General features: G+C 56.7%; 1 protein-coding gene across 5 annotated transcripts in view; it reads left to right on the plus strand.

The window, feature by feature from the left end:
- The first annotated feature begins 357 nt into the window (after window positions 1–357).
- The window catches only part of ACSL6 (acyl-CoA synthetase long chain family member 6), a 60,661-nt gene continuing 39,767 nt past the window's right edge, over window positions 358–21,251 (plus strand). Inside the window, exons 1-2 of one of the 5 annotated variants that reach the window (XM_045823402.1) lie at window positions 358–452; window positions 19,180–19,400. In XM_045823402.1, coding sequence (XP_045679358.1) covers window positions 19,206–19,400 — 195 coding nt within the window. In that variant the 5' untranslated portion in view covers window positions 358–452; window positions 19,180–19,205. Of the gene's footprint in view, window positions 453–799; window positions 930–13,571; window positions 14,062–19,179; window positions 19,401–21,251 lie in introns of those variants that run through there. The other 4 variants (XM_045823389.1, XM_045823395.1, XM_045823411.1 and 1 more) reach the window with 4 other exon arrangements.

Here is a 21,251-nt window from a genome sequence, read left to right on the forward strand (position 1 = left end):
CTGGGTGGCCGCGTGGCCATTTACTGTAGCTGTGAGGTGCCACATAAGGTTGTGTATAAGGATCATCATTCTCTCTGTCCTCAGAGACTCCTGTGATTCCATGTGGCTTCCTGTGACCTCATGTGACCTCAATGAGCATCCTGTGATTACAAGGAACCCTCAGAGCCAATCTTCCCACAGGGCAACTAGAAGGACAGGAATCCCCAGAGGGTCTGGGCACGATCTGGCCTAGCTAACCCCTTTGCTAGACACTAGAAAAACCTCACCCCCCTCTTTCCTCACTGCCTTGCAGACTTGGCACCCAGAGGATCCCAGTGTCCGCAAATTCGAGTCTTCATAGAGGTCTGCGTCAGCCGGCAGCAGCCCACAGGCACGTGTGCCTCCTAGGACAGGTGACTGTGACCCCTCTGCCACCTGAGCCTGCCCTGCTATAAAAGCCAGGGTCTCGCGAGGTAAGAGTCGCGCATTGGTGGGGTGGACGCGGCGTCACGCTCCAGCGCAGGCCACCAGTGCGCCCCTCTTCTGCCGGTTTCCCCAGAACGCTGGGTCCTGACGTTGGGGCAGGGGCGGAGAAGGCTGGTCCGCTCTGCGGCCAGGCCCCTCCCCCGCCGGGGGCCTTGCGGGGTCCGCAGCGCCTGCGAGGTCCGATCGCCCCTGACCCGGGGCAAGACCAGGGCGGGTGGGGGCGCCCTTGCAGAGCGCGCGCCGCGCCCTCCCCCTCCCGCTGAGACTCCACCGCGGTACGGGGAGGGGGCGCTGCGGAGCAGGGGGCGGGGGCTAAAAATACCCGGCAGCGGCGCGGCGACTGCTGGGGCTGCGGAGCCGCGGGGCTGTGGTCCGAGGAGGCAGTACCGGGCCGGGCCGGGCCCTGCTGCCCGACATGCTGACATTCTTCCTCGTATCGAGTGGCTCTCTCTGGCTGTTAGCGGGTAAGTCCCTCCCTGCCCTCGTCTGTTACCCCCAGCCCTGGCACACTGTGGGAGTCTTGATCCTCATGGGGGTGAGCCCCCAGCCCCAGCTGCCAAGCCGTCCCTTCAAGCCCTCTTCCCCCAAGCCGCCCAGGTGACCATCCTCCCAAATTCTGGCGGGCTCTGGGCGGGTTTGGGAAGCAGCCTGTGGGTCTGCAGAAATTAGGGGCCTTGCTCTCTGCGACCCCACAACAACCTCCCTTTGGTTCTTGTACCCCTACTTCCCCCATGGTGAGGACTATTCACAGATCAGACTAGGCCCTGAGCCCATTCGTCTTCCAAGGCCAAGTTCAGGGACAGAGTTAGTACATCCTTGCTTGTCTCTGGGGCCCGGAGACTGAGGGTGTTGGTCCCATAGGTCCCGCAGCAGGTCCGCAACGTAACCAGGACTGACCCGGACTTCCTGATCTCGGTAAGGGGGTCTCTGGGTCTCCTCACGACTCCTCCTTGCCCACCCCTTGGCCAGAATACAAGGTTTCTGTGAAGCAGGGGCCCTTGGCTCTTCAGCTTCGCCCAGAGCTCATGTCCCCATCCCCCTTCAGGAGTCAGCCTTCACCCTGAGATCTCTCAGGAGGCTGTGAGGGCCGCTCCTGCCCTCCCCTCCCTGCACAGCCGGGCCCCACCGCAGTTCTTCAGCCTGCCCCGCGCTCCACACTGTGAGCCCCGTTACTACACTGAGGGGTCTCTGCCCTACCACCCCCCCCCCCCGCCCCCGTGGGCAGGTTCAGCCTGACAGTGTTTGTGAAATGCCTGAACCTCAAACTGGTCCTGCCCAGAGCACACGCTCTATGAACGTTCATGTTTACTAGTTTACATTCAAATAGCGGCATCAGAGGAAGTAATAAGGTTCTTTTTGAGCCAAAGAAGAGGGAAAGTCGACCCTTTTGGAGCCCTACCTGAAACTTGGCCTGTTATTTATTATTCACAGCGAATCCTAACAGGTTGCTGGGCTTTCCCCTTTTTACTGACGTGCGGAGGTTAATTGACTTGTCCAGTGTCACATGGATAATACCTGGTAGACAGAGTTCCATCTGAGGTTTTAACTGATCCATCGTTGCTTGTGCTCAGTGGTATTAGGCCTAAAATCAGAAAGCTGGGGGGCCAGGTCTTCATCCCTCCCACCCAGCACCCAGTGCCCTGAGCTGGGCCCCAGGGATACCTCCCCTGAGCGGGGGTGGGCAGGCCTCTCTAATCCCCTTCTCTCCCTAAGCTCCTTCCGTCTGCTGGTGCCCAGAGCCCGTCTGCCAGTGTCCGTGTAGGCCACTCTGTGCCTGATGTGCTCATCCCCCAGGCAAGGTCAGGGCTGGAGCTGGGGTCAGGGGGAGGGGCAGGGGCCATCACTCAAATGACGGCTATAGTATCAGCCTTTTGCTGCTGAGTGATAGGACCTTTCTCCAGAGTCAGGACCCCTTAGCCCTACCCATGGGAGGCTCCCACCCAGCTGGGAGTTGAAGAGCAACTCTCAGGAGCCTAGGTTGTCTGTGGCTGTGGGGAGGTATCTGAGGGCTACAGGGCCACAGGTGCCAGGAATCATCAACAGCCTGTGAAGTACAGCCCCTTAAGCATGGGGTCCCTGTCTGAAAGCGAGGTTTAACAGTCACTGACTCAAACTGGCCTGGCCTGCTCCATGGTGAAGCATTTCCCAGAGGGCTCAGGGGCCTCCCCGAATGGGGAGGCTGCCCACTGGGGGGCTGTGCAGGGGCCTTGGAGTGGTCAACTCCTGTGCAAGTGGCAGCTGCCTCCATGGGAGCCAGACTTCTTGGTGCAAACAGGAATTTCCTCAAAGATGCCACACTTGGCCTAACTTGAGGCTGGTATGTGGCATTCGTTGGAGAGAACACCCCAGACACACATTGGGGCATTCCCAGATCACATGTCCACTTTGCTGGGGTCTTTGCCTGGGCCCCAGCCCTTCTCCGGGGGGTAGCGGGGCTCCTGAGCTAAAACTGAGAACATGCTCTGCCATGCGGCTGCCACAGCCCTTTGGCTCAGACAGAACAGAAGACCCTTAAGATGATGTCACCCTTCAGTAGAGTTATGTACTTTTTGCCACATCATCTGGCCCTAGAGAGACAAGGACTGCCTTCAGGGGGCCACAGGGAGAGAATGACAGATGAGAAGGGTGTCAGGGAGCCGCCCTGGAGGAGGAACTGACTGCCTGGGAGAGGCAGCCATGTGCTCTGAGCCCTCGAGAGCAAGGGCTGCGTCTGTCTTGCTCCCCACTACGGAGGCCAGCCCACAGTCCACCTGTGTGTTGACTAGTCAACAAGGAAACAGATAATATAGAGCCAGGCTGAGTCAGATGCGGTGCCTGGTCTAAGTGCTGTCAGCGCTCAGAGGACCATGGCAGGATGAGCTGACTCTCTGCCTGCCTATATGGCACCATCGTGCAAAGTTGATGAATTTCTAAGAGGGCACCCCTTCCTCCAGCTGATGCAGCCCCATGCCCTTGTACAGGGTCCAGTCTGCTCAGCCATATACCTGGCCAGCAGGGACAACTTAGTGGACTTTTGAAGCATAGAGGGATGTTTGTCAAAGGCAGGGAGGCCAAACTCCAGGTAGAGAAGGTCATGCCAGCAAAGGTGTGCAGGAAGAACCATGGTGGGGGTGGATCTTCAGGGTCTTGTGACTGGGGAGCCTAAGTTGTGGATGGAGAATGGAGTCTGGATAGAAGCGGGGCCCTGGCTTTCATCAGGGACAGAGAAGCCCTCCATGTAGCTGCGGTGGCCAGGAGAGCCAACAGGAGCAGAGTGCAGCCTGGGGAAGCAGCGGGAGGCTGTTGTGATGTGCATGAGACTCAGTGTGGCCCACGGGTGGCCCATTTGAGGCTGAACCCCAGGAAGGGGGAGTTAGGAGGCCCAAGTGTGACCCCTGGCGGTGGCCCTGGTGGCAGAGTCTGGTGTGGCAGCCCTCTGGCTGTAGGTGTCCAGGGCAGGTGCAGACTTGCACAGCCTGGCTCAGCCTGGCCCTGTCGGATCTTCCTCCCACCCTGGACCCCACAAGGGTGAACTGGTGTGATGTCTGGGACCATGCCAGGGGTCCCAGGGAAGCAGCTAGGACCTTGACGGATGGTGGGGCTCCAAGCAGAACAGCTGAGGACATGCCTCACCAAAGCCTGAATTTGCACAGGGCGCACCACTCTGTGGGAGAATCCTGACCTCAGCACCTTCTCATCCTCCCAGGCCTGTGGTAGGAGGATACAGGGAGGTCCCAGTGAGAGCACACGGACACCAGGGGGCAGCAGAGCCAGCCCATTCTGCTCTCAGGCTGGTTTTCTGTTCCTTGTGATTGTAGGGACTCGAGGTTGACCTTCAAAGGCCAAATTTGGCTCATCTACAGCCCTGGTTGGCACCCCAGGCTGTCCCCTACACACAGCAAGCAGGATAAGTGAGCATAAAGCTCTGGCTTATTTACAAAAAGAGGCAAAAGTTATGGGTGTTTGTGTAGCAGAAGCTGCACTGTGTGAGTTTCTGTGGGAGGCACTCAGATGTTCACTGAATAAAGCACTGTGAGTGCGGGAAAGTTTCCTTTATGGTGAAGTGTTGTAGACAGGCTGACTTGGCTACTCGTTCCCTGAGCACCTACCATGCGTCAAGCACTGTGCTCTACGATCCCCCAAGCTCTCCTTCAGTCTTCCCCCAACACTGTCATGCCGTTGGCCCCATTGAATAATGAGGCACTAAGACACGGGGAGGTTCAATGTGAAACAACTCCTTGGTGCTGTGAGCCAGACGCCATTCTCAGACTTTAGTCCAGGGAGGGGCCACCAGGCACGATCAGATAGCGTCTGAGCCCCTCCGGCAGGCTGTCAGTGGGCACAGACAGGGAGGGTTTAAGAGAGGACGGGTATGATGTGCCAGGAACAGGGGCTGGCACATGGGAAAGGACTCACTGAGTGTCAGCTGAAGTTATAGAAGACCCAGCATGCGCAGGGTCTTCTTAAAAGAGGGTGAAGGATTCTGACCTGGAGAGAGAGAGTAAGGAAAGAAAAGGCATTCTATGTGGACAGACCTGTGTGAGGAAAGGTTGGCTGTAGGACCGGTGGAGACCGAGGGACATATTCTGCTTGGCCAGTGAGGTCTCCAGGGCTAGGCACTGCAGGCTCTGGAACACCAGGCCAGGCAGCACGGGCTTGGTCCTATGCAGTGGTTGTGTCAATGACCACAGCCCAAACTGGGAATGCAGATGGCCAAGGTGACACTGTCCCTGTGCCCCACAGGCCACATGTATCCCCTGGTGGCACACCTTCCACTGAACTACGGTGGTTGGCCTCCCCAACTAGCCCTTTGACCTTCTTGAGGGTGTGGTCCAGATGTCTGCTCTCTGTATCTCAACCCAGGCACACAGAGTGAGTCAGTGTTAACTGCACCCATGAGCGATACGAACGGTTCCCTGAGAAAAGTTGGTTTTGTTTTATTTGTTTATTTTTTGGTAGATGCTAAATTTCTTTTTCGTTGTTGCTGTTCTATTACAGTTGTCCCAAATTTCCCCCATTGCCATCCCCTTCCCCACGCACCCCCATTCCCACAGTCAATCTCCACCCTGTTGTCTATGACCATGGGTTATTTATACTTGTTTTTTAACTAGGCCCTTCCCCTTCTTTCCTCCCTTATTCCCCTTCCCCCTCCCCTCTGGTCACTATCACTTTGTTCCTTGTTTCCATGCCTCTGGTTCTATTTTGCTTTCTTGTTTTGTTGATTAGGTTCCACTTATAGGTGAGATCATCTGGTATTTGCCCCTCACCATCTGGCTTGTTTCACTCAGCATAATGCTCTCCAGTTCCATCCATGCTGTCACAAAGGGTAGGAGCTCCTTCTTTCTTTCTGCTGCATAGTATTCCATTGTGTAAACAAACCACAGTTTTTTGATCCACTCATTTACTGATGGGCACTTAGGCTGTTTCCAGCACTTGGCTATTGTAAATTGTGCTGCTATGAACATTGGGGTGCATACATTTTTTTGAATTGGTGTTTCAGGATTCTTAGGGTATAGTCTCAGCATTGAGATCGCTGGATTGAAAGGCAGTTCCATATTTAGTTTTTTGAGGAAATTCCATAGTTTTCCACAGTGTCTGCACCAGTCTGCACTCCCACCAGCAGTTCCCTAGGGTTCCCTTTTCTCTGCATCCATGCCAACACTTGTTGTTTGTCGATTTGTTTATGATGTCCATTCTGACAGGTGTGAAGTGGTATCTCATTGTGGTCTTAATTTGCGTCTCTCTGATGGCTAGTGATGCTGAGAATCCTTTCATATGCTTATGGGCCCTCTGTGTGTCCTCCTTGGAGAAGTGACTGTTCAGGTCCTTTGCCCATTTTTTAATTGGATTGTTTGTCTTCCTGGTGCTGAGTCTTATGAGTTCGTTATATATTTTGGAGATCAAACCCTTATCTGATATATCATTGGCAAATATGTTTTCCCATACAGTTGGCTCCCTTTTCATTTTGCTGATGTTTTCTTTAGCTGTGCAAAAGCTTTTTAATTTGATGTAGTCCCATTTCTTTGTTCTTTTCTTTTTGTCCTTTGTCCTAGAGGAGGTGTCAGTGAGAACATTGCTGGGGTGGGGGGAGATATCTGACATTTTCCTGTCTGTGTTCTCCTCTAGGACTTTTAAGAAGAGTTTATTTTAATACCAGTGTGTTTTATAAGCTGTTTTCTCACCACAAGTCGACCAACAAACAAGAGATCTTGAGTCTGCTCCTTCTAAGTGCCAGGCTCCATGCCCAGATGGGCACCATTGCCAATGTGCTAGAAGCAATAAGGGAAAGCAGGTGTAAACTCCTTGCAGGCAGGGCCTAGGTCAGCCTTCAGTGAACAACCCTTAGTGCTGAGAACCCAGAACAGGAGGACCCCTAGAAGTGTTTGATGAATGAATGCATGAAAGGAACCTGCTGCTGCAGGGTAGTTGGTTTTGTGGATTATAGTCTTCTCTGAGGATGAGATCCTGTTGTTTCTTAGAGCTCCAAGTTTCCATCCTCCCAGTGTACTGGGAGCTCTGGCCAAGCAGAGCTGAAAGGAGGCCGCAGTGAAGGTCCAAAGCTCACTGGATGGCCTGGTCTGATGGCCCCACTCCCTGCCTTGTCTGGCCAGAGTCCCCACTAACCACTCACTGGGCTGCAGGAGGGGATCGCTGTGGACGAGATGCCACTTTGGACCCTAGGGGTTGTCCTCCAGCCTGCCCAGGGGTGCTCCTCCATTGTCACCTAGCCACTCTCAGAGCCCATGGGCAGTGTGGTCATTCTCACACCTAGTTCCTTTTTGTGGCTTCTGATTCATGGGAGGCTTGGGGTCTGTGACATGCAGAAGTGGGAAGATGAGAAGTGGGCTAGGAGAGATTCGGAGCTGAGCAGAGCTGAGCTAGTGATGCTGAGGCCCAACCTGTAATCTCAGAGCCTTAAGGATTTCAAATCCCAAGAAGTCCCACCTGCTCTTCCTAGATACACCTTTTTGCAACTGCTCCTCCAAGCATTTTGCTGAGAGATGTCTGTGGAGAGTTGGGGGTGGCTAGCTTCTGATTTGCCATCTGCCCATTCAGGTGTCCTGCATTCTGAGATAGCTCTCTCCTGGGGCTTTGGAGCAGGAGGCCAGGCCAGGAGGGTGCCAGTGAAGGAACAATGGGCATCTCAGTTTCAGACTCTGGGATAAGTAACTCTGGGCTGGCACCAATTGGGCCAGAAACAGACCTAGTGATGAATGGCTGTTGGAGGAGTGCGAGAGAGGACAGGTTGAATGGGCCGCTCTGGGATAGATCCCACCGCCCAACCACATCAGGGGCCCTGCCTCACTTGCAGCACACTGCAGCCAGGCCCTGCAGCCCAGAGCTGGGACCCCAGGGACTGGGCAGCGGGACTGGGCAGCATTCGGCCCTCCTACTAAGTCCTGTTCTTTCCTCCAGGATTGTCAGGGCAAAGACCCCTCTGTGGGGCTCCTGCTGACCACCAACTGCTGTCCTGGCCATGGCAATAAACCATCTGGGCATTGTCCTCAGATCCTGCCAAATAAGCAGAAGGGCCACTGGGAGGGACTGGGAGGTCAACCAGAGATAGGACAGCAAGGCCAGCTAGCGGCCACACAGCAAGGATAGTCAGAGATGGGGATGAGAAGGTCATCAGAGCTGAGACAGAGCAGCAAGATGGGCTGTGGGCCAGCCAGTGAGGCTGGACAGGGAGGTTGGCCTGAGGTGGATGGCTAGGCCCCTTTGGCCAATGAGAGGAAGGCAGTTATCAGCATGGAGAACTGGGACCCATCCAAGCCTGCAGAGACCCCTTGACTTTGGGAGGGACAGCGCTTTTGGCCCCCTAGAGCTACCTGGACCTCAGGACCCTACTTAATGGCTGGAGAACTTTAACAGTGACAATAACTTCCAGCAGATGGGTTGGATGTGGTTCTCGGGGAGACACCTTCAACTCACCCATAATTAGCCCCCCACCCTGCCTGCAGGCTCTCCCCACAAGCCTGGCTCTATCTGGGGTGGTAGGGGGACAGGGAGTGTGGGGGGCCTACACTGGCCAGTGGCTGGAGGAAGAATTGAATACGTGTGTCTCTGGTATCCTTGCCACGGTCAGACAGCAGGCAAGACTGTGACCTATGAAGGCCCCTTCTCCCGCCCCCTCCCCGGGCAGCTCCGTGAACTCTCTGTGCACAGTGCGTGGCCCTGAGGAAAGAGGCAGTGGAAAAGTCATCAGAGGTGGGCCCTTGCTTTGGGCGGAGAGGCTGCAGAGGCTGCTTTCCTGTGGGTTGCGGGAGTCTGTGGAGTGTCCACCGACCTCCCTGTGGGTTCAGAATCCCTTCTGAAGTGGTTTAGTCCCATACTGCCTCTCAGGCTAAACCGTCTTGCTGTGTCATTGCCCCCTGTCGATGGGAGTCTGAGTAGCACCCATGATCCACAGGGTGCATGATTTGTGCTCTGGTTGGGGACAGCTCCTGGTGGCCCTGGGGTGTCAGCAAAGTAGCATTTCTGGCTCTGAAAGTCTGAACAAGATTGAAGTCTGACCTTGTCGTGGCACCTCTGTTGAGGATGGAGTCCAAACCCTGGAGTGTTCCAGAAGCTGGTGATGGTGCACACCAAGCTCTGGGTGACCACAAAGCCCACTGCCAGCGTGGAGACGCTGGTGGCTGCAGCATTGTGGGGACAGGCAGAGGACACGTGTGGCCCCCGCTCCTGAAAGTCCACTCTGTGTACTGCAAAGGCTATTGTTCACCATCACATTTTCCTTCTCTCTTCTTTTTCTCTTTTAAATAATATTTTATTTTTGTTTTATTTTAATTATTGATTGGTTGATTTTTGAGAAAGAAGAAAGGAGAAACATGGATTTGTTGTTCCACTTATTTATGCACCTATTGGTTGATTCTTGTATGTGCCCTGACCAGTATTGAACCCACAATCTTGGCATATCGGGACCAAGGTCTAACCAACTGAGCCACCCGGCCAGGGCCCAATTTCTTTTTCCATGTTCACCATCAACACCATCGTAATGACTGACGTTTCCTCATACAACAAAAAGGTTGCTACCTCAGACATCCAGGATTACTTTCGAGAAGGACGGAACCCACAGAGCAGCAGAGCAGGCCCTCTCATTTCTTGGCCCACCCCTGCCCAGAGGCAGTGCTTCCCTGGGGACCACAGAGCCTCCAGCCCCCTCTGAAAACATGGTGAGTTCAGTGAGAGTCCAGGTGGTGAGTGCTCTCGGTGGGTCAGCGTGAACAACGTCCACCAGCCTTCTCGGGCCAGCCAGGGCCTCATTTTGCTTTGGTCTGAAAGAGATTTTTGTTTTCTGGTGAGAACAGCCTCAGCCTGGCCAGGCCCGAGCCAGGACAGGAATACAAACCCTCCCTGTGACAGCCCAGAGTGGAGAGGTGCAGCCTGCCAGCAGCAGGCCCTCCCCTGCCTCTCCTGGCCTCCGAGGGGTCATTTGCATATTTCCCATTCACCCTGGCCTTGAAAAGGAGGCCTGAGTTCTCAGTGCTCCCTGCCCAGCTGAGGGCTGAGCTGCTTGAGCCTGGCATTAACCCTGTAGACACCGTGGGGTCATACTGGCCAACCACAGGTCCTGGCCAGAGGGCAGTGAGAGGCAGTGGCAGCTGCCTTGTGGCCCGGCCTCCAGAAGGATGATTCAGGAGGTGGCAGAGTCCCACTGACCAGCTCAGCCTTCCACTGAACTGAGAGAAATTCAGCCTTGTCTATTCTTGCGGCATTCAGAAGAGGAATTTTGTCAAAGTATGGGGAAGCTGGAACGTTAAACTGTATCAGATTTGCTAGAAAATGTGCCTATAACCAAAAGCAAAACTCTCTTTCTCTGCTCATTGTCTATTCTACGAAAAACAGAAGACGCCTGGAATGGTTGGTGGGTGAAGGACCCATGCTGGTGCCTGGCTGCCCCAGCCATCCCTTTGGCTGGGATCTAGGGGCAGGGCTTGCCTGGGGCACTTTTACATCCTGAAACCCCTGGGTACAAGGTGAGGTGAGCTGGAGGTGCATTAACTTGTGGCTGTGACTTCAAAGGCATAAGGCACATAGAACCAAACACAACTTTTTTCCTTCTGTAGCTAAATGGCAGCCTCCCGGCTTCAGCTTCCTGCCCCCGTTCTCAGTGCAGCCAGGCCCCTGCCTCTTCCCAGGAGCCCTGTGTCTTACAGGCTCTTCCTGTGACTTCACAACCCACTTCAGCCACTCTGTCCCTGTGTCAGATCCCTCCTTCCTATCATGCTCCTAATCCCTTCCTGCTCCCAGTCCCTGACTGTGGGTGGGCCTCAGGCCCTGTCCTTTGTGCCTTCTTCCCCAGCAGGACGTCCCCAGGTGCTGCTGTGCGAAAAAGCGAGCAAGAGCAAGCGAATCCCTGTCCTGTTCCCCCTGGCTCAGGGGCCCCAACCAGACCTGCGCAGGACCCTCTCTACTTTAAGGAGCTTCCCACTAACTGGAGGAAGTCACATCCTGTGTCCCAAGGCCTGGCCACCTACAGTCGCTCTGAGAACATGGCCCTGCCAGGAGCAGTCCATGTTCCCTTTCCTGAACTTGAACCTATAGGGTTTGCAGCATGTCCTCAGTCTGGGCCGGTGGTGGAAGCGGATTGCTGCTCCTGAGGCCAGCACCCTGGCAACCCCAACTGGACTAGCTGGCAGGGAACAGGGTCATGTTGCAGCGCCAAGGCTTGGCCGTCTGCACAGTGGGGCCTGGCCAGGGGGTTTCCCTGCGCTCATGGGTGCCACAGGCCTCGCCAGTGTCCCAGCACTGTGCCTGCTATCCCAGGGCTTGGTGTGGAAGGAGGGATGATGAGGCCAGGGCTCCTCTGCACCATCAGTCCTGGACATTGTACCCCAGAACATTTCCAAAGGGAATACTGCCACCATCGTGGCCTCTGCTGCTCCTCTTTGCTCTGAGACTTTTGTTGGGCCTGATTTGTAGCAAAAACGTTTATCTCAGAGCTGGTGAAAGACACTGTGTTTCTCTTTGCTCCTCTGTCCTCAAGGCTATTTATACATTTCAGTTTCTGAAAGTGTTGTTTGAGCCTGGCTTCCCGGCACGGTCGTCATGTGGGCCTCTGGTCCCTGACCAGGTCTTAGGGTGAGTGAGACTCTTGAGAAGTGCCGGCATGACGATGGGGGGTGGGGACAAGGGGCGGTGGAGGTTGCTTCCCACACCTGATGAATTGTTACAAGGAGGCATGTTCCCAGCAGGTTCGAGCTAGTTGGGACAAGTGGCCCTGGGCGGTAGGCAGGCACAGTTGGGCCTTTTCACATTCAAGGGGCTTAATTGAATCTGCAGTTATAACCAGGTCCCTCGGGGAGGCTTGGTGAGGAGCCACCGTGTAATCCAGCAGGGCTGGCTCGGAGTCCCATCTGCCCTGGGGGATGTGCAGCCAGGCTCGGGGAGGCTCTCGGCCCCGGCTCTGCCTGGTCACTTGTGGTTCTGTGACTGTAATGAAAGCCCAAGGGGAAGATGGAGGGAAAGCCCCCTGTCATAACTGAGGTCAGTGTGAGTGGTCCGTGTGTGCACGGGGTGGGTGCCAGGCCACAGGTGGGCTGCAGTGTTTGCACCTCTGCAGGTCCGCACCACACAGGTGTGATGGTGAGATCTGTGCTCTTTTTAACCCAGTGACAGGGCCACACGCCTCCTGGGGCAGAGCTGCTGTGGTTCGGTGGCCCCTGTGCAGGTTTCCCTCAGCCAGGGCCTTGGTTGTGGCCAGTGGCATTTTCTGCCCCAGGAGCAGCCCTGGGGAGCATTAAGGGATGCTTTTGTTTTAAAGATACCTCTGAAGATGTCTAGAGAAAAACAGGGACCTGCCCAGAAGGCGGGGAAAGGGCTTTGTGGGCCAGAGGTGGGCCAAAGATGGGTCCTCAGACATTTGTGGACTTTGAAGCTTCCTCCAAGTGGGCTGGGGGAGGCTGGGGTCTGGAGGCCCAGACAGGCTGGTGCCAAGTTCCCTGAGGGCTGCCGGCACTGGAAGCTGTTCTCAGGTGGTGGAGTGAGCAGTAGAAACTGTACCAGCCCCAGGGAAGGTATTATTGCTGGGCCCGTGGGCTCCAGAGTTGCCACTCAGGGTGTGCAAACAGCTCTCAGGAGGGGGCTCAGGGCCAGGCCACGCCTGGGATGGCCTTGCTGTAGAGGAGATGCATTGGATTTGGGTGGACAGCAGTGGCCCGGTTGTGGAAGGCTCGGAAACGCCCACTGCGGGTAGGTCCTGGGGCAAGGGGTGAGCTAAGCTCTTTCATTTTATAGCAGTAGCCATCTGGTGCCTACTGTGTGCTCAGCTACCTGCTGGCCATAGAAACAGGTGTGAAAGTAGGCCGTACCTAATCCCCAGCCCCGTCCCTCACCCTGTGGAAGCAGACCTTGCAGGTGTGAGGCCCTGGGAGTGTCTGGGACCTCAGTGTCCTGGTCTGTCTGCCAGACGTGCTGAGGGGGTTCAGAGCTCAGGTTTGGTTCCAACAGGCCCAGGTGTGGATTCTGGCTCCAGGGTGGCTGTGCGCCTGGCAAGCTGGGAAGACAAGGCTCCTGGCAGGCATCAGGGAGGGAGGGCTGCTGTGCTGCCCAGCGCCTGGTGGAGATGAGCCGGCATCTTCTACCTGCAGCCCCTGCACCTTGGTCCGAAGGGCCGCCACTACCCAGAGCCTCTCTGAGCAGATGCTTTATCTGCAACTGTGACCAGTTTCCTCCTCTCAGGTAGACTGGCTGTGACCTTGTGGGGGTGGGGAGAGAAGCAGCCCCTGGGAGGGGCTGGAAGGCACGGTGCAGGCCTGCTTCAGCCCCAGAGACCCAGTGTCCCTGCCCACTCCCACTCCTCCCTACCCGCTCAGTCGCCACTGGCAGCAGGTCCCCAGCCTACGGCCGAGGCCCTGGCCCTTAGTCAGTGTTGCAGATGGATATGTAAGGAGGCTAAGACCTTAAGCAACCCACCTGGCAAACTCCTCTCCAGGAGTAAAGGGGGTGCGGTGGCGTGCAGTGGGGTGTGAACTGAAACTCCTGCAACTTGGCAAAGTGGGGGTTAAGGCTGGGCTGCTTGGCTCTGAGCTGTGCTGAGCCAGCCCCGCCCAGTGTGCAGATGGAGGGAGGGCCCGTGGGGCCCTTGAGGGGCCAACAGCTTCTCTTAGAGCTGTTCTGTGCCCGGGTCCTCGCCAGACGCTCCCACAGCTGCCAGGGAGCCTCTGCCACTGCTGTGAAGGCCTGCAAAACCACCGCTTCTCAGAGCAGGCGGCGTTGCCACCTGCTGTCCCCAGGAGGGCGGACTTGGGGCAGGGCCTGCGCCACTCCTGTGCTTTGATCAAGATGTGGTGAGCTCTGTCCCTGAGCCCCACGCTCCCTCTATAAATGGAGGCTGGCACTAGTGGGACCAACTCAGCTGCCTCCACAGTGCCAGGAGCCCGCTGGAAAGGTAGGGTGTGACTGCAAGGACTTCTGCAAGTTGTCACTGTGCCCTATGGGCTGGCAAAGAGATGGAGGAGCCGCTTCAGCACACTACTATCTACTGAGTGTTTCCCTTTCTACGTGCCGGACACCGTACTCTGTCCTTGGACTTGTTTGAGATGAGGCCCAGAGGGGTGAAGTGACTTGTCCAAGGTCATACAGCTATCAAGAGTCTGAGCCAAGATTTGGACCCAGGTCAGTCCAGCACCAGCACTCCCCCTCAGGCTATTTCCCTAGCTCGTTTGCTGGGGCCCGTGGGCCCTAGCAGAGATGGTGATTATTTCCCCCAGCCGCTCACTGGGCATTGAGCAGATTCTTTGATCATCTGGTGGCGTGCCTCGTGCTTCCCCAATTTCCCAAAGGCCTCCGGCATCTGCAGAGACCCAGAACCCTGTCGCCAGCACCCCCACCCCGCTCCAGGCTAACAGACACAGAGGGAAGCCCAGGCGATTCTAAGCTGGGGGAAGAGTCTGAAGATGGTGGAGGGCCTTGTGCTGGCATGAGGAGTTTGTGCTTTTGTCCTGAGGTAGCAGGGAGCCACGTGGGAGTTTTGAGCAGGAGCATGATATGGTCACATCTGAGTCTCAGGAAAGTGACTTTGGTACCAGTATAAGGACCGATCAGAGCCAGAAGATGGGTGAGGAGGCTGCTTGGGGCATCGGGGCTGCAGCGGGGTGGCTGCACCAGGCCCGGGGCTGTGGGGGTGGCACAGAGCGGGTGGGGCGAGTGCCGTCGGGCTGCCGAGCTAGACTGTGCAGGACTGTGTTGGGCTCAGGAGGCTAGACCAGCAGCGGGCTCCTGAAGCCCAGCCGTGGGCCCAAGGCCATCTCCACAGGGACTGCACTCTGGGTGGGACTTGGCCTCTGTCACTCTGCCACCCTGGAGCCACCGTGCTTCCTGCCAGGGCTCTCTTCTTCCCATCCCCGCCCTCCCTGGATTTTGAGAGCTAAGACACTCAAACCCACCCTGGGTGTGCCGTGAGTCAGCAGAGGACATGGTGAGGGGGTCCCAGTGCCCCCAGCCTGTGCCGCTGCTCGGGATCCCGGACTGGCCTGTGCCGGAGAAGAGGAGGCCAGTGCCTACCTAGGGCTGGGTCCTCTGCTGAGACAGTGTTTGTAAACACTCACAGCTGCTCACTTGGCAACAGGACAACAGTAGCACCACTGAGTCCCTTGGGTGTCCCCTCTGTCCCCACGCCCCAGGCTGCTGCAACCAGGAAAACCTCCCGGGCATGGAAGGTGGCTGTGGCTGGGACCCCAGGGACCACCAAGCCCCACCACCCTGGTCAACAGAGGGGGTGTGGAGTTCAGAGGAAGCCAAGGCCCTGTGAAAAGATAAGATGAGACCGGACTCCCAGCCTAGGCTTTGCCCTTCCCCTTGCCACGCGCTTGGTGGTTCAGGCTGGCTCTGAGGCCCGTGTCCTCAGAGGACCTGAATTTTTAGCTCTGCCCTAGAATGGCTCCCAGGTCTGAAGGGAATCTCAGGGAAAAGGCAAGCAGCCTTGACTCTGATAAGCAATGAGCCTGGAAGAAGGACACCCTGGGGTCACTGCCCAGCCAAGGGGGAGGGTGCTGGCCCAGTCGGCCCAGACTGGCTGCTGCCACTTCCAAGATATCCGTTGTGGTGGGCACTGAGTGGGAGCCTGGGTCGAGGGGAGTGGGTGGCCAGTCCCCTTCCCACTACCTTCCGTTGCCCCAGGTGAGTGGGCTTCCTGGGGCAGAAGAACCTGGCCACGAGGAGATGGAGAGTTCTTGATGTGAGTCCAGGAGGGAGCCTACCCCTAGAGTGTGCATGGCAAAGGGCAGGGACTGGTCTGCCCAGCTCAGCCCTGCCTACAGGCTCTGGTGGCCCAGTGTGGTGCTGTGGACCCTGCAACCGGGGTCAGGCCCTGCGGAACAGCTCTGGAGCTGGCTTGTTGTTGGTTCAGCAACACTGCAGAGGAGAACTGGGGTCGTGGCTGTGGGTGGCGTGAGGTTGGCTGGGCCGGGGCCATGGCACCATGTGAGGCCGTGGCTTGGGAGCCCATGATCTGGGGCTTGAGTCCTGGCTCCCTCACTCACTGACCATGTACCTGTGAATGGCAGGTAATTTCTTCAGTGGAGTCTCCGTTCCCCACATTATAATGAGTCCAGGGAGCTGCTGTGAGGATCCGACAGTGCAGTGTGTAGGCAAGGGCGTCCCAGGCCCCAGGAATTCAGGAAGTTGAGGCAAGTTCTGTTCTTCCCTTTCCTGGGGACTGTGGCACTTGGGTGACTTCCGAAAGCTTGGCACATCTGGGAGACCATTGTCAGACTTGTGGCACTGACCCCTGTGTAAGATTTCATGGGCTCAGGATTTTTTTCTCAATAGAATATTCAGTTTACTAAGTGCTCAGTGACCTCTCTCAACCCGGCCTTTGTATACTTGCTTCCCTTTGCTTGGGACACCCTTTCCCCTCCATCCTTCAGTCTCTGCTGGAGCCTGCACTGAGCCTCCATTTGCGGGTCAGGCACCTTCACTGGCTCCCCAGGCCTGACCACAGCCCACACCACACTGCGCAGCACTGCCTGCTTCCTCCTGTGTCTTCCCCGTGGGACTGAGGGCAGGCCCCCTTGTGGCTTATCCCAGTGCCTAGCCCTGAGCTGGATGAGAGCGGGGACCTGTAGGCGATTGCATGGGTGGATGAGTGAATGGATGGTGTGTGGTTGGGTGGATTGATTGTGGGTATATGAATGGCTCTGGCCATTGGGGACTGTGCTCTGTGAAAACCCGGTGTGCTCTGCTACAGCTTAGGGCCTGTGAGCAACAGCCACACACCAGGGACTAGTGTAGTGAGGCTCCAGGATTTTCTCCAGGACTTTAGGGACTGTATAGTTGAGCTTCCAGGGGCTCAGCAGGGACTTCTTGGGGCTTGGCTTCCCCGCCTGTTGAGTCCGTTCTGCCCATTAGAGGAAACATCAGTTAGCCCAGAGAGCCCAGCTCAAGTGCTTGCAGCATATCTGGATCATCCACTACGTAGGAAGTCGTTTATATGATGGGCCCAAGGAAGCACGCTGGCCAACCGGGCAGGACCTTCCCCAGAGAGGTTTTCCTTGGTGGATTCACTATGGTCCCTAGCTGGACCTCTGTTTTGCCAGTGAAGAACCTTGATTTGAACCTATGCCAGGAGTGGTTCCTCCCTGTGGGACGACCTCGAACTGATCCAGCTCATGGAGGCTGCCGGTAGAACAGCTTCTGGCTCAGGCACTCAGAGAGAATGCTCTCGCTGGTCTGGGACTCACTTCCTCTGCTCTCTGGGGAGCAGCCAGAGCCTCTGGGGAGCTGGTGAGTGTCCCCAGGACTCAGACATCCTGTCGTGCTGTGTGTGGGGCGTGAACTCCTGTGGGGCCACAGTGCCTGGGCCCAGCTGCCTCTGCCCCTGCATGGACCAGCCTGGGCCCAGCAGCCTCCTCGCTCTGACAATGGCCCCCTTGGGCACCCCTTTGGTCCTGGCATGCCTCCAACTGCCAGATACAGTACAAGAAACTTCACATGCCTGAGTGATCCTCTCCCCATTTTAAAGAAGGGGACATGGAGGTCCAGAGAGGTGGAATATGCTCAGTCTTACATAGCTTCTAAGGGAAGGAGAAGGGACTCGGACTGAGGAGCATTACTAGTTTCCTCCGCAGTGACTCTGCACATCACTGACTTCACCTCTGGTGTGGTGACGTTAACAATTTTGCACAAATACCATTTATCGGCATTTCGGCAGGATCCCTGCTCTCTCAGAGGTCAAGCAATTGCTGTTTGGCTCCTATTCCACAGCTGCAGAGTGGCTGCTGTTGGGTTTCTTACTGTTTCCCAAGAAGGGAAACCACAGCCACACTCCCAAAGGGCGCAGGCCAGTGGGTGGGTGCCTGTGGGTGGAGCATGGTGGCCTGGAGCCCCGAGCCTCCCAGGGCTGGCAGATCCGAAGGAGTCAGGCAGCACTTCTGGCCTCAGGTCCTCTAGGGCAGTGACACCAAGGATAAAAGCCCTGGCCACCTTCCTCAGTCTTGGGCAAGGTGCAGGCCCCGGAGGCCAGTGAGTCACAGGTCCGCCCTGCCAGCACTGCTCCACTTCTCAGCTAACAGGAGGCTGGTGGGGCCCCTGGGGTCTGCTCTCTCTGAACCAAGGTCAGTTGCCAGTGCTTCTCACAGATGTGCTCCCACTGCCTTCCCTAGGGCATCTTCCACACCGCCTGCAAGGCCCCCTGTGTCCTCTGGAACTGCAGTGGGTGAGCGTGGCCTTCTGATCACCATATGCGTGGCCCCCTGACAACCATATGCACCATCCTGAGAGACGCTGGTTGCCCTAGGAGCACACAGGCACTTGGCTGAGCACTTTCTCTCTGAGCCTGGGTCCTTTCTCTTCCATCAGTTTGACACCTGCTCCTCTCTGCTGTTGGCTGGGCATTAGCTGGTGGGACCCCAGGGAGGGCAGCACAGGCAAGGACAGCTGGGCCTCCTGGTGCCTGGGCTGTGGTGGGCCAGAGGCACAGTGCACAGTCAGCGTCTGGGCCAGCAGAACAGTGACCGGGCCCCACCCTGCTTCTCACGGGAATTGCTCTTTGCAGAAAGTTGGTGCCAGCCTCACCTCTGACCCTGGTACCAGAGGCCTGGTAACTTTGGCTCTGACTTTTCTTCAAGGAGAGCCCATGGTGGGTCAGGATGTGGGCCTGTGGAGACCCTGGCAGATAGGTCCTTGCCCTCACACCATGAGGGCTGGAGGTATCTGTCAGGGCTGCTCTGTGGGCTCTGACCTCTTGCCTTTTCTTTCTTCCTCAGGATCCGGGCCTGGGGGCAGGAGCTTTGAGATGGAGTGGGAGGAGTCTGCACCCCTTCACCCCCACTCAATCTGGGCACTGTGCCAGGCAGGCCCACAGCCATCTGTCTCCTCTGTGCCCCAGGACCAAAGATAAGCACAGTGCTGTGACCATGCTATAGAGGCAGAGCACCTGGGCCCTGGGCTCAGGAGGTGTTGACTCTAGAGCTGCCAGAGCCCCTGGAAGATACAGAAGCAGCTGTCCACCATGGTCCAGGGCCTGAGTGTGTGGTTCTCAAGAAAACTGGCTTCATGGCTGGTTGTCAGATGTGACTGCTAAGGGTCCTGGCCTGTCACTTTCCAGGCGGCCAGCTTCTGGGATGCACTGTGTTATAACAGGAGACCACACCCTTCTAGTCCAGGCCTGCCCTGCAGTATAGCTGCCTGAGGTCATTGTGTCACATGATCCAAGACAGGTGGGAGGACACACCCAGGACCCCTCCCTCACCTGCCACCAGGTCTCCTCCCTCACCTGCCTCTTGTTTCCTGCAGAGTTCATTCTCTCACTTCTGGAGAAGATGCAGACACAGGAGATTTTGAGGATGCTGCGGCTGCCCGAGCTGGGTGACTTGGGACAGTTCTTCCGCAGTCTTTCAGCCACCACCCTCATGAGTGTGGGTGCACTGGCCGCCATCCTCGCCTACTGGTTCACTCACCGGCCAAAGGCCTTGCAGCCACCGTGCAATCTTCTGATGCAGTCAGAGGAAGTGGAGGTGAGCAGGGTTCCAGCCGTCAAGCTATGGAAAGTAGTGCACAGAGGACAGTCATCGTGAATGTGGAAGCAGAATCCTGGCTTCTTTGACCTGAGATGGCACAGAGAGCCGTGGTTTGCCCTGGAAGCCAGACAGCAAGCCCCATTGGCCTTGGGTAGTGCCTCCTACCAGAGGCTCCCTTGCCTCTCTCAGCAGCTGAGCCCTGGGCAGAGCCTGACCTTGGGCTTGACCTGGGCTTCTAGTTTGCCTGCTTCTTGGGTGGGGGTGTTAGCTCATTGGTGCCTCAGCAGGAGGCCTGAGCAGGTTCTCTAGGGGCTGCCAGGTAGTTCCCTTCCAGACTCGCCCTGGGCCCAGCCCTGGTCTGCTGCTGGGACTCAGAGCTGAGCCCACCCCAGTGCCTACCCCCCACTCCCCAGGGGGAAAGAAGGTGCAGTGGCCCAGTGTGGGCAAGGGTGTTCTGAGCTAAGTCTAGAAGGACTAATGATACTTTTCTGTTAAGCCCATGGAATTTATTTTGCCATTTAAAAACTGCCTTTTCCTGAGCTTAAATTCTATTCATTGTGAATAGATAAGGTATTCACCCAGTTCAAGAGGAACAAAGGGACACGAACTGAGAAGCTTCCACCATCTTCTGTAGCCTCCCAGTTCTGCTCCCCCGAGAACCGTGTCGACGATTGTCCATGAGCGAATGTATAGATATCCGCCCTCTTCTTCATGATGCCATGCTGCGTACACTGTGCAGCACCCCCACTTTCTGCTCTGGGTGGTGCATCTTGCTGAGCCTAGACACGGCAGAGTTTGGCCTGGCGGGAGAAGGCACAGGTGGAGATAGGGCCAGTCCCTCCGGGCACTTTCCCAGAAGAAGGAATGATGTGTGCCAGTCCAGGTGTGTGGCGAAGCACCTGGTGGCCTTGGGAAGTGGTGGTTTGTGTGTAGAGGCTGGGTGGTGGAGAGGGGCTGCAGACGGGCTAGCAGAGCGGTGACGAAAACAGCTTGGGTAACCTGGGTTGAAGGCCGGCTGTGCGTCTCACAGGCCATGTGGTCCTTGGCAGTTTCTTTGTCTCAGGCTTCAGTTTCCTCAGCAGTCGAGTGAGTGAGAATAGGAGTGCTGCTTCCTGGGATGGTGGCAGGGTCTGCTGAGGCGGTACAAAGCACTAAAACTAGTCGTTTGGGGTAAGCTTATCATGACCACTCACCTGGAGAGGTCAATGAGGCCAGAGTCACGGGCCTGGGCAGGGGTGGGCAGTGTGGAGGTATGTGAGGTCCTCAGTAGTAAGGGTCGAGCTGAGTTGGCTGTAGAAGGGTGGCCGTGGTGGGCAGGGGTGAGGGGGGATCTGGGGTGCCTGGCCTGGAGGTGATAGGTCTGGACAAGGTCTAAGTGGGAGGGGCCTTGGGTCAGTTTGTGGGGGCCACGGTCACTTCGTGGGCCTGGCTGGGAGGACAGGCTGTGGACACAGCTAAGGCCTCCCTTCCCAGGAAGACTGAGCCCTGCCTGTCACTCGGGGCACAGGAAGCCAGAGCGGCTACAGTGGAATAGGCAGAGGAGAAGGTAGGGGTTGAGGGGAGGGGGCCCAGGCCACGTGGGGCCTGGTGACATCTACTGTGTGCGACAGAGTGAGGAACGTGATTCGGATCATGTCATGCGCCCCAGCTTAGAATCCTCCCCTGGGCTCCGTTGCTCTCAGCCTAGAGGCCATTGTTCCTGGCCTGCACCCACGGTCTCTCTGGCCGCCTCTGTTTACCACCTGGAGCTCCACATGTGACCCACAGTTTCCAGAATGTACCTGTTTCTCTTGCCCATGCAGTTGCACTTGCACTTGCTCTGGTGAGACCTCTGTTTCCTGCTCCTCC

The sequence above is a fragment of the Phyllostomus hastatus genome, unplaced genomic scaffold (assembly GCF_019186645.2).
Source record: "Phyllostomus hastatus isolate PE091 unplaced genomic scaffold, TTU_PhHast_1.1 phas_contig_150, whole genome shotgun sequence".
In the NCBI taxonomy this organism is placed as follows: domain Eukaryota; kingdom Metazoa; phylum Chordata; class Mammalia; order Chiroptera; family Phyllostomidae; genus Phyllostomus; species Phyllostomus hastatus.